The sequence below is a fragment of the Bufo gargarizans genome, chromosome 2 (assembly GCF_014858855.1).
Source record: "Bufo gargarizans isolate SCDJY-AF-19 chromosome 2, ASM1485885v1, whole genome shotgun sequence".
NCBI classification, from domain to species: Eukaryota; Metazoa; Chordata; class Amphibia; order Anura; family Bufonidae; genus Bufo; species Bufo gargarizans.
In genome coordinates, this window is record NC_058081.1 from 33,271,469 (window position 1) to 33,284,673 (window position 13,205).

At 45.7% G+C, this 13,205-nt stretch overlaps 1 protein-coding gene across 1 annotated transcript in view; it reads left to right on the forward strand.

Annotated features, from left to right (window-relative positions):
* Positions 1-978: 978 nt before the first annotated feature.
* LOC122927159 (venom factor-like) overlaps positions 979-13,205 on the forward strand; it is a 216,422-nt gene continuing 204,195 nt past the window's right edge. The window contains exon 1 of the mRNA XM_044278756.1: positions 979-1,084. Coding sequence (XP_044134691.1) covers positions 1,020-1,084 — 65 coding nt within the window. The 5' untranslated portion in view covers positions 979-1,019. The remainder of the gene's footprint in view (positions 1,085-13,205) is intronic.

Sequence of the window (13,205 nt, forward strand, 5' to 3'; positions counted from 1 at the left end):
ATAATGTAAAAAATGAAAATCAGACATCATATAGTCCATGACAATAGCTTTCTTATAAAGCTAGAACCAGCCCTGTACCTCACATGGATCCAGAGATTTCCCCATTTATTACTCTGCTAGATTTATATCAAACTGACAGCTCAAGGGGCGTCTCTTTCCTGCTGCAGCTCAGGAGGCAGTTGAAAGATGAAACTGAGCATGTGCGACCTTCTCAGTGAGCAGGACAAAGAAATAAGAAATGAAGTGGAACTATAAAGATACATTTTATTGAATAACTCAATTTTTAAAAGTATTCAGATCCAGGTGCTGGTTTGAAAACGGTAGAATATTTTTCGTGGGACAATCCCTTTAATAGTTTTGTTATTTGATTGTTTTGTATGGTGACATTTGTATCCCTGAAAAGTATCAACCTGAAGACCTGGAGTCCTGTCCACCATCTCAAAGGAGTTTTTGATCACGTGCCACTGCTTTGGAATCCTGTTCTAACATTACTGGGAGTGTGCAACACGTAAGCATGGCGTGTAACATCATCTGTGAAATGGACAAGGTTTAGTGCCCAAAAGAGAGTTGCTTAAAGTTCAGATCCCTCAGAGAGACCCAGGGCCAAAATAGCCCATCTTAGACTGACGTAAGGTAATGCGTGCATATCTAAGAGGAGATGGGGTCCAGTCCAGACAAGTATAAGGTAGACTGGAAGTGAGTGAGAGACTGGATGACTGCAGATAGGACCAAGGGCAGAATCCCAGGAAATCAACTTAGTTGCTGACCATCTGGTTAGTATGGAGTTAAGAGTGTGGGCTCAGATGGTTGGCAGAGAGAAACCTGAGTGGACACAGTTCTTGCCACACCTGATTTCCATATAATACCTCTAAGACAACATGACCATTGTACTTTTCCTTGCTGTAAATTGAAAGCCCCCATCACTATATTTACTCAAGCATTGTTTGGAGAGCATTACTGGATTAAGGTCAGCACACTTTATAAATGTCCACATTCACTGCCCAGTCTCTAACTCTATCATGGAGTGGACAGTTGGAGGTCTCCTAGTGCTGTCCTGTCTCCTGGGCTCCTATGCACAACCACTGTGAGTATTTTTAGTTATCATTTATTAAGATGTTGTCAATATCAGTGTCTTCAGAAAAGGAATAACAAAAAATATATATATAAACTTGTGAAATAGGTCATGTAAAATTTTTAAAACCTTGTAATTATCTGTTCTAATCTAGGGCTAATTAAAAAAAAATAGTTTATATACTGTATAGTGATTTTAGCTTTTTTGTCCCATGAATTGCCTACAATCTGCAGTATTAGTAGTATCTTTACCTACTAGGCAGATGACTCTGGAAGACCTGGGGGTCTTTGTCAGGTTCTTGGCTGTCATCATGTTGTGAGGCACAAGTGGGATGATAGCAGTGGCGGATCCAGAGCCTGGTCTCAGGAGGGGCACTTCCAGATTATTTTCTGTCCACCGCCACAAAACAATGGTGCTTATAGAACAGACTACACAGTGTAGAGGTATACTGTATATTGTGTGGCACAGTGTAGAGGTACACTGTATATTGTGTGGCACAGTGTAGAGGTATACTGTATATTGTGTGGAACAGTGTAGAGGTATACTGTATATTGTGGGGCACAGTGTATGCTATATGTGTATAACAAACATTTCACATGAACACTCACAGTTACTTGGCTTGGCCCTTGGGGATCTCGGACGCCACTTCAACACTTAGGCCGGGGGCTCGGCGGGGCTGATGTGTTTTATCCTAATGAGAAAGATTTCATAATAATGATTTGGAGAATGGGCAGAGGGATAGCAGAGCAGGGAGAGGATGGTGCTGCTACTAGGGGGTCATACCATGGGGGAGTAATAAAGCCCCCCCCCCCAGTAGAAATAATTCTCCTTATAATGTGACAGTGCAAAAAATACCCCCTTGTAATTCCCCCAGTTGAGCTAATGTCCCCATGGTGCCCCCATAATGTGCCAGTATAAAATACCCCTATACAGTGCCCCCATAGTGCTCCTCTCCCCCCTTCATCCCAGTGCCCCCCATAATGTACCAGTATAAAATGCCCCAGTAGATGCCCTCAGTGTCCCCCATAATTTTCAAGTATAAAATACCCCTTCTTAGTGCCCCCCGTAGATGACCCCATAGTACTCCTCTCCCTTCTTCCCCATAGTGCCCACCATAATGTGTCCCAGTATAAAATGATACTGTACAGAGCCCCCATATAAAATACACATTCTTTGTGACCTCAGTAGATGCCCCTATAGTGTCCCCAATAATGTGCCAGTAATAAAAGCACTCCCCCTTAATCATGTGCCAGTAATAACAGCACCCCCATCATGTGGCAGTAATAACAGCCCCCCCATTATGTGCCAGTAATAACAGCCCCTCCATTATGTGCCAGTAATAACAGCCCCCCCATTATGTGTCAGTAATAACAGCCCCCCATTATGTGCCAGTAATAACAGCCCCCCCATTATGTGCCAGTAATAACAGCCCCCCATTATGTGCCAGTAATAACAGCCCCCTATTATGTGCCAGTAATAACAGCCTCCCCATTATGTGCCAGTAACAACAGCCTCCCCACATTATGTGCCAGTAATAACAGCCCCTCCCCCATTATGTGCCAGTAATAACAGCCCCTCCCCCATTATGTGCCAGTAATAACAGACTCTCCCCCATTATGTGCCAGTAATAACAGCCCCCCCATTATGTGCCAATAATACCAGAAAAAAGTATTGTATATACAGTATTTATATAAAAAAAAAAAAAACACTTATACTTACCTCCTTGGCAGCGATGCGATGCAGGCCTTTTCTGGCCTGTGTCCCGCGCTGTACGGCTCAGGCGGCGCGATGATGTCATCGCGCCGCCTACGCTGGCCTCTGATAGGCTGCCGGCCTATCAGAGGAACAGGGAAGGGACACACCTCTCTCCTGCTCCTCCACACAGCCATCTGTATCGCTGTCCTGAGGACGGCGATACAGGTAACTATGAAGATGAACTCTTCCACAATGGAAGCGCTCATCTCCATGTGCCCTGCCCCCACCTCTGAGCAGCTCGGGGGGGGCAATTGCCCTGTTGCCCCCCCGGATCCGCCACTGGATGAGAGAAGGAGCCCCTTTCTATCTATCAAGCTCCTTACAGACTGTGGCATTCCAGAGGTTAAATGGCTGGTATCAGAGGTCAATTACTGCTGGGCTTCCCCTGTGGATGGCATGGACACAGCTTTTGTGATCCTATGACGTGCATATCCTGCGTGGAGCTTTTACATTAGGTATTCCATAATGTACACGAATGACATGGTGATTAAAGGGGTTGTACAAGATCAAAAAGACCTGGCTGCTTTCTTCCAGAAACATCAGCATCACACCTAGCCATGGGTTGTGTCAGGTATCTACTCAACTCCATTGGAATAGAGAGCAGATAAAGAAAATCTTGATGACCACCGTGTTGCCCCCATGATTTGCAGTACAAGGACAAATAACACTGGTCTATTGTACATGAATCCCACCAAACAGCTCCTTAAATCTCAGCTTCCAACAGTTTTCTTCACATAATATTTAGGGTTACGGCAGCTTTACCTGATTAGGACAACGCTGACTGACCCGATGTGAAAGAGACACCACTATTTATACATATTATTCTTCATCATAGACTGTATTCAGACAAGTACATATTATTCCAACAATGGTCCTGAGACCCCCATTTTACAGTCTAGTGATGAGCGGCATAAGCAATATTCGAATTTGCGATATTTTGCAAATTTTTGTCCAAATATTCACCAAAAATTATCAAATTTGAGAATTCGTGATCTCCAGTCATTATTTACTTGATTGCAAAAATCGGCAATGTTATACATTTGCAATAAAAAATTAGCAATTCGAATATTTGCGCTCAACGCTATTACAGTCCGATGCAGCCACACAGGCATTGGAAGGTGAAACGGAGAGGGCTAGCCAACTATATGCTCTACAAGACTTATGCAGAAGGCTTCCTTGGGCTGCGAAATGTGGGTCAATTATTAGATGGGTCTCAGAGGTGGAACCACCAACTAGAGGTGAGCATTTTGTAACGTTCCATGTCGGGAGCATGTTCATTGTTCTGCATCTTCTTCCAAAAAATAAAAGTAAACCAATCCGGAGCATTACTATTGCTAGAATATCAATGTGCCTGCAATAAATTGAAATAAGCGGGCACAGCTAAATACTCTCCTAACAATTGGGTGCCACCAATGTGCCAAGCAACTAGCAGCAATCAATAAGAAAGACAGGACACATGGTAATGTAGGCCAGGCACAAGGGCAAGCTTTAGTGGAGCAACAAGTAATGTAGTCACAGATTAAGAACATTTAAAGGGCTTCTGTCACCCCATTAAACCGTTTTTTTTTTTTCTTTACTAATAATCCCTACACTGCGATCTCATCATACATAAGCTAATTAATGATTTTCGTTCAGTAGAATTTGTTAAAAATCGATTTTTGAAATATGTAAATTACCTTGCTACCAGCAAGTAGGGCGGCTACTTGCTGGTAGCAGCCGCGTCCTCCGATGGTAATGACGCCCCCTCTGCTTGTTGATTGACAGATCCCGTCCGCTGGCCCTTTCTCTGCTGGCCCTGCCTGTTTTGATTCAATATCTGGCGCCTGCGCCGCGGCCGTACCTCTCTTCAATCTGCTCAGGCGCACTGAGAGGCGGCCACTCGCTCGGCGCTCCATTCTCAATGCGCCTGCGCCGGGTGTAGATGTGACGTCATCGGCGCAGGCACATTGAGGATGGAGCGCCGAGCGAGTGGCCGCCTCTCAGTGCGCCTGTGCAGATTGAAGAGAGGTACGGCCGCGGCGCAGGCGCCAGATATTGAATCAAGGGTTGAGACGTATGCATATATATCCATGCATGCCCGCAAACACGTGCGGGCATGTATGGTATATATGCATACATTAACCAACGCACCATGGGATGATGTGCGCAGATGTGCCCAGCATCTGCGCACGTCTGCCCATGGTGATCCCCAGGGGCTCATGGTGGCCCCTGTGGGAAATGTGACCCCTTATAATATATGGTAGGGGCCTTGTGCCCCCATATATATATATATATATATATATATATAACTGCGTCCCCTTCTATAGTAGATGTGATTAATGTATACATGTGTATGGATGTGCCCCAAGCATCAATACACATGTATATTATATGCATACCCCCCTCCTACACCTGAAACCAGGTGCATCGGTGTGAATGTGCCCCAAGCATTCGCACCGATGCAATCTGGCTAATTACATCAGAATGACCAGACAAGGGTCCGGTCATCCTGATGGATACAAAGAGCTCAGATTCAACAGAATCTGAGCCCTTTGTTGTAATTGTCTCCAGCGCCGTTGGAGATAATTACGCATGATAGAAGAAGGGGAGAAGCCTCCCCTCCTCCTATTATGCGCATTCCGACAGTGCGATTACTATCGCACTGTCCGGAATGCTAGGTGCAGCAGGCGGGAGATCAAAGGCATCTCCCGCCTGTCTGCAGCGCGTCCCCGATGTGCTGGCCGGCGCAGTGACGACATATCACTGCGCCGGCCCACGTGGATGATGGGGGCGCGCGCCCCCCCTGGTGGGCGGCGAGGTAGTGCGGGCGGCCGGGTTTAAATATCCGGCGGCCCGGCACTCAAGGAAGTTAGGATCGGGACCCCCACATGAAAGGGCAGCGCATCCTGCGCTCAGCCGGACCGGACCCCTGCTGCCCCCACCACCTCCGGCTAAAGAGGACCGGATCCCCCCCCACCTAAGCCGCATAGGAGAGCGCATCCTGCGCTCAGAAAGGATGGGACCCCTGTCTCTGAAGGAGCGCAACCGGCGCTCAGGAAAAAGAGCCCTGCCGCCCCCCCCCCCCCTACGGCTGAGGTCCCCTGGACAGACGAGCTAACCTTAAGTGTCGCTCCCCTTTCCCCTGACCCCTGTACAACCCCTATCCCACCAACGAACCCTTTCCCTGCCAGGCCCTTCTTGGTTGTGTAACCCCCGCTGTGCCTGTGCCCCTGATACCAGGCCAGGCATATAACCCTGATTCCTTGATTGTGTCCTTGATTGTGTACCCTTAACCCACCCTGATTCTGCATCCCCTGGTTACCCCTGACCCCCTGGTTACTAACCCTTGTTGTACCATAGGGACAGAAATTAGTCAGGTGGGTGGGTTGTTAATGTTATGTGTGAATTGTCTAGTTAGTTTATGGGTGGAATTTGGGAACGAGTAGTGTAGTTGAGTACTGTATATTTAGTGCTGTGTAATTACTGTATTGCGTGCTTGGTGTATTAAATACCGTTATATTTGTACCCTTTTGTGTAGTGTGTACTTGTTAGCGGTAGCGAGTAAGGCACATGCAGCTAGTGTAGCGATCAGTGTAAGCATAGCGAAAGTATTGTGTATTTATTATATAAAGGCATAAATAGGCGGAGTCATCACTAGACGGCTCCTCCTATTTAGGAATATTAATTATCGATATTCGCATAATATTGGTGATTAATATTCCCCCTTTACAGTTTGCATGCACTCAAATGTCGTGCTCAGGAGACCACGGCATCTGAAGTGTTAAGTGACTGGCATTATCGCTGGTCACAGACATTAGCCGCGGGTGTCTGCTGTATGAAACAGCAGGTGCCTGCGGCTATGGCGTCCGCTCTGCTCCGGAGCGGGCACCATCTTTATATATAGCCGTATGGCAGTCTGGAAGCAGTTAAAGTACAAAGTGCACACAAATGTGTAGGGAGATAGCGCTGCCATGGAAAAACAACCCAATGCACATCAGCGCTAAACAGCAGGGTATATGAGGCTCCAACATGTAGGGCCAGTAAACAGTTCTGGTGCCAGTTTCCAGCACTGGCACTATTGCAAAACAGCCATTTCGACTCCAGGTTCTCTGTCAATAGTATATTGAGGATCATCAATAGCTAAGAACAGAAGATCCCCTTCAATGGCCACAGGGCTGGACTAGCCATACACCCTACAGGGAAATTTCCTGGAGGGCCAATGCTCAGAGGGTCACCCAAGCCCTCCTCATGGCCACTGGCTAGGTACATAACGATCTGATGCTCCCAGCTTTAATTAATGCTAGGAGCGACGGGTACTTATTCACCTGGCCAGCAGCCACAGGGGGCCTCCTGAATTCATCTTTATCACCGTCCTCTCATATAGGGCAGTATATTATGCTGCACTGTGGTATTTTGTCTTGTTGGGGTGGTATTTTGTACTGCATTATAGTATTGTTAGCCCCGTTTACTTCTGTAGTCCTTGCCTACTTCTGACAACTTCCTAAGTTTTCACTTTTGGTGTCATGAGGCGGTGTTTTACTATATAAATCAAACCTACTAATGTCCCTAGGACCAACGTAGGGCTCTTTCACACTTGCGTTGTTCTGTTCCGGCATAGAGTTCCGTCGTCGGGGCTCTATGCCAGAAGAATCCTGATCAGGATTATCCCCATGCATTCTGAATGGAGAGAAATCCGTTCAGGATGCATCAGGATGTCTTCAGTTCCGGACTGGAACGTTTTTTGGCCGGAGAAGATACCGCAGCATGCTGCGCTTTTTGCTCCGGCCAAAAATCCTGAACACTTGGCGCAAGGCCGGATCCGGAATTAATGCCCATTGAAAGGCATTAATCCGGAACCGGCCTTAAGCTAAACGTCGTTTCGGCGCATTACCGGATCCGACGTTTAGCTTTTTCGGAATGGTTACCATGGCTGCCGGGACGCTAAAGTCCTGTTTGCCATGGTAAAGTGTAGTGGGGAGCGGGGGAGCAGGGGGAGCAGGGGGAGCGAGGGAGCAGTATACACGGAGCAGTCTGTGCGGCTCCCGGGGGGGGGGGGGGCGCTTCAGAGTGACGTCAGGGAGCCCCACGCGCATGGATGACGTGATCGCATGGACACGTCATCCATGCGCATGGGGTGCTCTGACGTCATTCTGGAGTGCCCCGGGAGCCGCGCGGACGATAAGTATACCGCTCCCCCGCTCCCCACTACTATGGCAACCAGGACTTTAATAGCGTCCTGGCCGCCATAGTAACACTGAACGCATTTTGAAGACTGCTTTCAAACTTTTCAAATGCTTTCAGTTCACTTGCGTTTTTCCGGATCCGGCGTGTAATTCCGGCAAATGGAGTACACGATGGATCCGGACAACGCAAGTGTGAAAGAGGCCTTACACCTTTTAATCCCGCACCTCCTTAATCCTAAAACTTAACCTTTAATCAATAATTATTCTAATATGTTACTTGAGGATACTTTTCAAATTGCCAGTTCGTCTCTGCACTTGAGGGTAATATCTATACTTCCTATTCGTGATCTCCCAACTAGGAATAAACATTGTTGCCTTACTGGCTGCGCGCTGCCAGTATTTTGCTATAGGTACAATGTATCATATGTCTCCTACTAGTGTTTTGCTAGAGACTATACTGAATTAGAACATGAGAACAACGCTGCCCCCCGACATGTTTCGACAAGTACGGTCGTCTTCAGGGGTTAGGGCAGAGTGTGAGCGTGTTCCTGCTCGGCTTGATTTATAACCTCTGTTTATCATGCCATCACTAGAAGGCTGTCCAATAGCGGTCCATTCACCAGTGAGCCTCAAAACTTGATTGGCGGCAACTCCGGTCCTTCCCTCTGGTGTCGGTCACCTATCCAGACTATTCTTTTTGGTTGGTAGCGATCATACCATGTCATCAGTACGCGCGACGCATGTTTTGTAGACTTAGATTTTTTCCCCAACAGGCCGTGCCAATGCGCATGTCATGGGACTTAGTTTTCGGCACTTCCATATCTAGGTTCTGCGTCTGCGCATGTGTCAATACTTAGTTGCCTGTCCAGACATTCATCACCAGAGCGCATGTCATTGGACTTAGTCTCTTTGTTTACTCTTTCTGCGCCTCCATGTCTATAATCATGCACCTGCGCAGGCGTCAGTACTTAGTTACCTATGCTGTCAATTGGGACCAAAGCGCATGTCACTGAACATAGGCTATTTTTTGCTATTTTTAGCACTTGCTATGTATTACGCTTGCGTCGGCACTTAGCGTGATCTTCTATCACTTCTATATCTTTGCCACAAAATTGCGCCTGCGTTAATGTTTAGTTGGTAGCGTTAGTGCCAAGGTGCATATCCATGGGCTTAGTCCACTTGTCGCTATTTAGTTTCTCTTGCTCATTCATGTGTCCTATATGCTACGCTTTTGCCTGCACATAGTGAATACGATTCTCATTCTGGCTATTCCACATGTCGCAAGACATTGTTCTCCCAACATGGGTAAGTATGTCTCAGGCATGTATTACAGCTTGGTTATTGGTACTGCTAACAGTCCTATTATGCATATGTTAGAACTTTATCATTCATTGATAGTATATTACCTGCCGTTACACATACATTAAAGTTTACTTATCATTATCATTCAGTAAAAACGGTAGAAATTACACTTTTTTTCCATTGAAAATATAAATCTCCCCAGTATATTTGGCATTGCCGTGTCCGTAACGACCCGGACTACATAAATATCATATGAAATATCCTCTATGTTGAACGCTGTAAAAAAAAAAAAAAGAAATGCTAATTTATTCTTAGTTGCCACCGAAAAAACGTAATAACAAGTGGTCAAGAAGCGCCAATGTAAAAACATTTTTTTCTTTTAAAAAAAGGTGTTTTATTGCAAAAAAGTTGTAAAACCTAAAAAAAAAACTATATGTATTTGGTATCTCTGTAATCGTACTGACTCAGAGAATAAAGATATTATGTTATTTATACAGAAAAATGAACGCCGTAAAATTTATAATGGAAAAACGTAGTGGCAGTATTGCTGTTTTTCCCGTCTCCCTCCCAGAAATAGTTAATAAAATTGAATCAGAAAGTTATGTGTACCCCCAAATGGCGCCATTAAAAACCACTTGTCCCGCAAAAAACAGGCCCTCATAAAGCTATATAGACGGAAAAATTAAAAAGTTATAGCTCTTGGAAAGCGAAGGCTGGTCACTAAAGGGTTAAGTTCCCAGTAAGTCCCTGAATGGCCATGTTTACTAATGACGTACTTGACATTATTCTAAGTAGATTGTTGGAGACATTTGCACATTTTGTCTTTCTTTATTAATTCTGTTTTCTAAGCTAGGCAACCCTTCAAAAAACTAATTTATGTTCTAGGTCATATCTGAACACTGGGTTGTCTTCCTGGGTTTTTACGGCATAGTCTGAGGGAATAGAGTTTCTCCTTGTGGAGACCACTAGTGTTGAGCGCGAATATTCGAAAAGCTAATTTTTATCGCGAATATCGGCACTTCGAGAATTCTAATATTTAGAATATAGTGCTATATATTCGTAATGACGAATATTGTTATTTTTTGGTTTGTTTTTTAACACAGTACACATCAGGTGATCATCCATCCCTTCTTCTAGCTTGTGGGCCAATGAGAAGGCTTTGTCACAGCTTAGCAACATCCCTAGCAACCAATAGAAAAGTTGCCTACCCCTTACTATATAAAAAGAACCTCCCCAGTGAAAAAATATGCTGAAAATTTGCAAGCGCGAATATATTGGAGCACTCTATCTGCATATAAAGCTATTCTAATGTTCTGCCAACCATTTTCTCCAGTCTCAGGAAACTTATACCAGCCTGAAAAATGTAGCATAAGTGACCCAAGTCTGTATTTCGCGCGCATTACGCGAATATTACATTGCCGATTTTCACAATCAAGAATATAATCTCGAAATTCTCTAATTCACGTATATATGATGAATATTCTAAAAAATATTTGCAAAATATCACAAATTCGAATATTGCCCTTGCTCATCACTAGAGTTGAGCGAACACCTGGATGTTCGGGTTCGAGAAGTTCGGCCGAACATCCCGGAAATGTTCGGGTTCGGGATCCGAACCCGATCCGAACTTCGTCCCGAACCCGAACCCCATTGAAGTCAATGGGGACCCGAACTTTTCGGCACTAAAAAGGCTGTAAAACAGCCCAGGAAAGAGCTAGAGGGCTGCAAAAGGCAGCAACATGTAGGTAAATCCCCTGCAAACAAATGTGGATAGGGAAATGAATTAAAATAAAAATTAAATAAATAAAAATTAACCAAAATCAATTGGAGAGAGGTTCCATAGCAGAGAATCTGGCTTCCCGTCACCCACCACTGGAACAGTCCATTCTCAGATATTTAGGCCCCGGCACCCAGGCAGAGGAGAGAGGTCCCGTAACAGAGAATCTGTCTTCATGTCAGCAGAGAATTAGTCTGCATGTCATAGCAGAGAATGAGGCTTCACGTCAGCCACCACTGCAACAGTCCATTGGCATATATTTAGGCCCAGCACCCAGGCAGAGGAGGGAGGTCCCGTAACAGAGAATCTGTCTTCATGTCAGCAGAGAATTAGTCTGCATGTCATAGCAGAGAATGAGGCTTCACGTCAGCCACCACTGCAACAGTCCATTGGCATATATTTAGGCCCAGCACACACACAGGCAGAGGAGAGAGGTCCCGTAACAGAGAATCTGGCTTCATGTCAGCAGAGAATCAGTCTGCATGTCATAGCAGAGAATGAGGCTTCACGTCAGCCACCACTGCAACAGTCCATTGGCATATATTTAGGCCCAGCACACACACAGGCAGAGGAGAGAGGTCCCGTAACAGAGAATCTGGCTTCATGTCAGCAGAGAATCAGTCTGCATGTCATAGCAGAGAATGAGGCTTCACGTCAGCCACCACTGCAACAGTCCATTGGCATATATTTAGGCCCAGCACCCAGGCAGAGGAGGGAGGTCCCGTAACAGAGAATCTGTCTTCATGTCAGCAGAGAATTAGTCTGCATGTCATAGCAGAGAATGAGGCTTCACGTCAGCCACCACTGCAACAGTCCATTGGCATATATTTAGGCCCAGCACACACACAGGCAGAGGAGAGAGGTCCCGTAACAGAGAATCTGGCTTCATGTCAGCAGAGAATCAGTCTGCATGTCATAGCAGAGAATGAGGCTTCACGTCAGCCACCACTGCAACAGTCCATTGGCATATATTTAGGCCCAGCACACACACAGGCAGAGGAGAGAGGTCCCGTAACAGAGAATCTGGCTTCATGTCAGCAGAGAATCAGTCTGCATGTCATAGCAGAGAATGAGGCTTCACGTCAGCCACCACTGCAACAGTCCATTGGCATATATTTAGGCCCAGCACCCAGGCAGAGGAGGGAGGTCCCGTAACAGAGAATCTGTCTTCATGTCAGCAGAGAATTAGTCTGCATGTCATAGCAGAGAATGAGGCTTCACGTCAGCCACCACTGCAACAGTCCATTGGCATATATTTAGGCCCAGCACCCAGGCAGAGGAGGGAGGTCCCGTAACAGAGAATCTGTCTTCATGTCAGCAGAGAATTAGTCTGCATGTCATAGCAGAGAATGAGGCTTCACGTCAGCCACCACTGGAACAGTCCATTCTCAGATATTTAGGCCCCGGCACCCAGGCAGAGGAGAGAGGTCCCGTAACAGAGAATCTGTCTTCATGTCAGCAGAGAATTAGTCTGCATGTCATAGCAGAGAATGAGGCTTCACGTCAGCCACCACTGCAACAGTCCATTGGCATATATTTAGGCCCAGCACCCAGGCAGAGGAGAGAGGTCCCGTAACAGACAATCTGGCTTCATGTCAGCAGAGAATCAGTCTGCATGTCATAGCAGAGAATCAGGCTTCACGTCACCCACCACTGCAACAGTCCATTGTCATAAATTTAGGCCCAGCACTAGTGTTGAGCGGCATGTCCCATATTCGAATTCGCGAAATTTTGTGAATATTCGAAAGAATATTCGTAAAATATTCGCGATTATTCAAATTCGTTATTATTTCGCATATGCGATAATTCGAATTATCGCATAATACATATGCTATGCAAAATTCACATGTGCGCTAATGAAATCGCCTTACGAAGATTCGCAACTCAATTCAATCACTAATGTATGAATGCAATGCCCTTTGCCTCTGTTCTGGGACAAGTGTAGATATTCGCATGTGCGCTAATAAAATCGCCTTACGAAGATTCGCACCTCAATCACTTTCTAGGGAATGTGAGACTTTTGGGAATCAATCGAGATACAGTGGGGGGTGATGACAGTAGTTGACAGAGTACAGATCAATGTAATCTGTAAGGTGGAAAGTAAAATAAAAAATACGAATATTCGTAAATCGAATTT